Source organism: Juglans regia, chromosome 2 (assembly GCF_001411555.2).
Source record: "Juglans regia cultivar Chandler chromosome 2, Walnut 2.0, whole genome shotgun sequence".
NCBI classification, from domain to species: domain Eukaryota; kingdom Viridiplantae; phylum Streptophyta; class Magnoliopsida; order Fagales; family Juglandaceae; genus Juglans; species Juglans regia.
In genome coordinates this window covers 28,408,245-28,410,015 of record NC_049902.1, presented here as the reverse complement: position 1 = coordinate 28,410,015, position 1,771 = coordinate 28,408,245, and the positions used below count along the sequence as shown (strand labels likewise).

Sequence of the window (1,771 nt, the reverse complement as noted above, 5' to 3'; positions counted from 1 at the left end):
AAAATAAAGTTACTATTCCACAAAAACATCAACTAACTGCCCAGTCATCTATTTAAAACAAAACGAATTCAGAGTTCATAGTGGCTGCCCAGCCACATGTTTTGGATATACATGTGGCTGCCCAGCCACTAAATGCTGGAATTTCTTTAAAATCAGAGTTCATAGTGGCTACCTAGCCACATGTTTATCCAAAACATGTGGCTGCCCAGCCACTAAATGCTGGAATTTTTTTTGTAAATGAACTAACAGTTACACACCTCCATGAGGTATGGATGGAGATGTGTCGAATGTACCTTCGAAATTATTCAAAGAGTCCTCATAAATTTTCTTCTGAATATTCAGGAAATAGGCTTGTTGCATGACGGTCATATTAGAAAGATCCTTACTCATGATCTCCGCCTCGAACTTTCTCTTATCAAGTTCTAGTTGTGCACCTCTCACTTCATCAGCCTTCGTCACCCATGCTCTCCTCTCTCCCATGAACAGTCGCCTATCAGCGGTCATTTTTTCTAACGCACCGTTGAACTCAGCATCATATGATTCCTGGGCTTTCCGCTTCCTCAAGTTATCTTTCTCAAGTTTTTTTCCTGGAGGCCTCTCAACATTCTCCTCCACAACGTCATCGGGAACTTCACATGACTGCTCATTGACTGGACGTTTATTGGGTGGTTTTCTCCTTGTATTCAGATTGTTCATGTGTTGCTGCCATTTGGGTTGGTGTCTCAATTGACACCAACAATGCTCCACTGTGAAATTCCCATTCTCTATCTCTTTGTACATTATTTTAACTTTTTCAATCTGAAAAATTGAAGGAATATTGTCAAAAAAATAAATAATAGATAAAAAATACATTATTTAAAGGAAAATGGTACATACCTTGTCTTGCTCAGTTACACCACTTGGGTGCAATGATTCTACTTGCACTAGAAATGCACAAAACTTGTTTGTGCATTTCTGGATCATGGACCAACGATTGATCAATGACCCTATCGAACGATTTGCAGTATTTAGTTTTTTATACTTGTGATAAAACTCAGAAATTTTGTCCCACATTTGAGTGGATTTTTTATCGGTATCCCGTATGGCATCAATGCTAATGTTGAGCCAACCGGAGACAAGTAAGTTATCCTCCTCAACAGTGAAAGATGCACCTCTTTGAACTTTTTTTGGAGGAGGCCTCTTTTCACCGTGAAGGGGAGTTGTTTGGATCATAACATTATAATATTGATCATATGTTGGAGTGCAACATTCTCCTCCACTTTGTAAGAGAGTGGTGAAGAAGGGGTCCTCCTCAGATGGACTGCCCATCCTTTAAGAAGCAGACAATAGATAGATACAAGGCAGCACAATAAGCACAAAAATTAGATACAAGGCAGCACAATAAAATAGATACTAGGCAGCACAAGAAAATAGAGCAGTGGAAGCACATTTTAAAAAAATATCAAACCATGTTGCATGTTGGTTTTCCAAGTTTAATTTTGATTAAACTGTTAAGTGCTAATAGTTACATAGCAAGTTCATACACAACATTACAATTAGCAGTACCCAAAAAAAAAAAATCCAGCATTGAAAAGCCATGATTGTGACTGGAAAAGAGCAGTATACATTACCTTAGAATTCTAGCAAAAACAGAGTTTATCAATTCTAGCATTGAATAGAGCAGTATACATTATCAAAAAAAATGTCCAAAGCAACTTCATGACAATGAGATAATACTTTGAATATGTTTCAACTACAACAGCCCACAACAGCCCACAACAGTCCAAACATC

At 37.8% G+C, this 1,771-nt stretch overlaps 1 protein-coding gene across 1 annotated transcript; it reads right to left on the bottom strand.

Annotated features, from left to right (window-relative positions):
- Positions 1–249: 249 nt before the first annotated feature.
- On the bottom strand, positions 250–1,308 carry LOC108986120 (glutathione S-transferase T3-like). Its single transcript, XM_018958643.1, has 2 exons — positions 877–1,308; positions 250–798 (listed from the first exon to the last, which is right to left on the bottom strand). The coding sequence occupies exons 1-2, from the start codon at positions 1,306–1,308 to the stop codon at positions 250–252; spliced, it is 981 nt and encodes a 326-aa protein (XP_018814188.1).
- Positions 1,309–1,771: the final 463 nt, after the last annotated feature.

What these genes read in the sequence shown, in the direction of transcription:
- LOC108986120 (XM_018958643.1), bottom strand. Translation starts at nt 1,308, where the DNA reads ATGGGCAGTCCATCTGAGGAGGACCCCTTCTTCACCACTCTCTTACAA. An exon ending in GTGTAACTGAGCAAGACAAG is followed by an intron (nt 799 to 876) that starts GTATGTACCATT and finishes TCAATTTTTCAG; the next exon opens with ATTGAAAAAGTTAAAATAAT.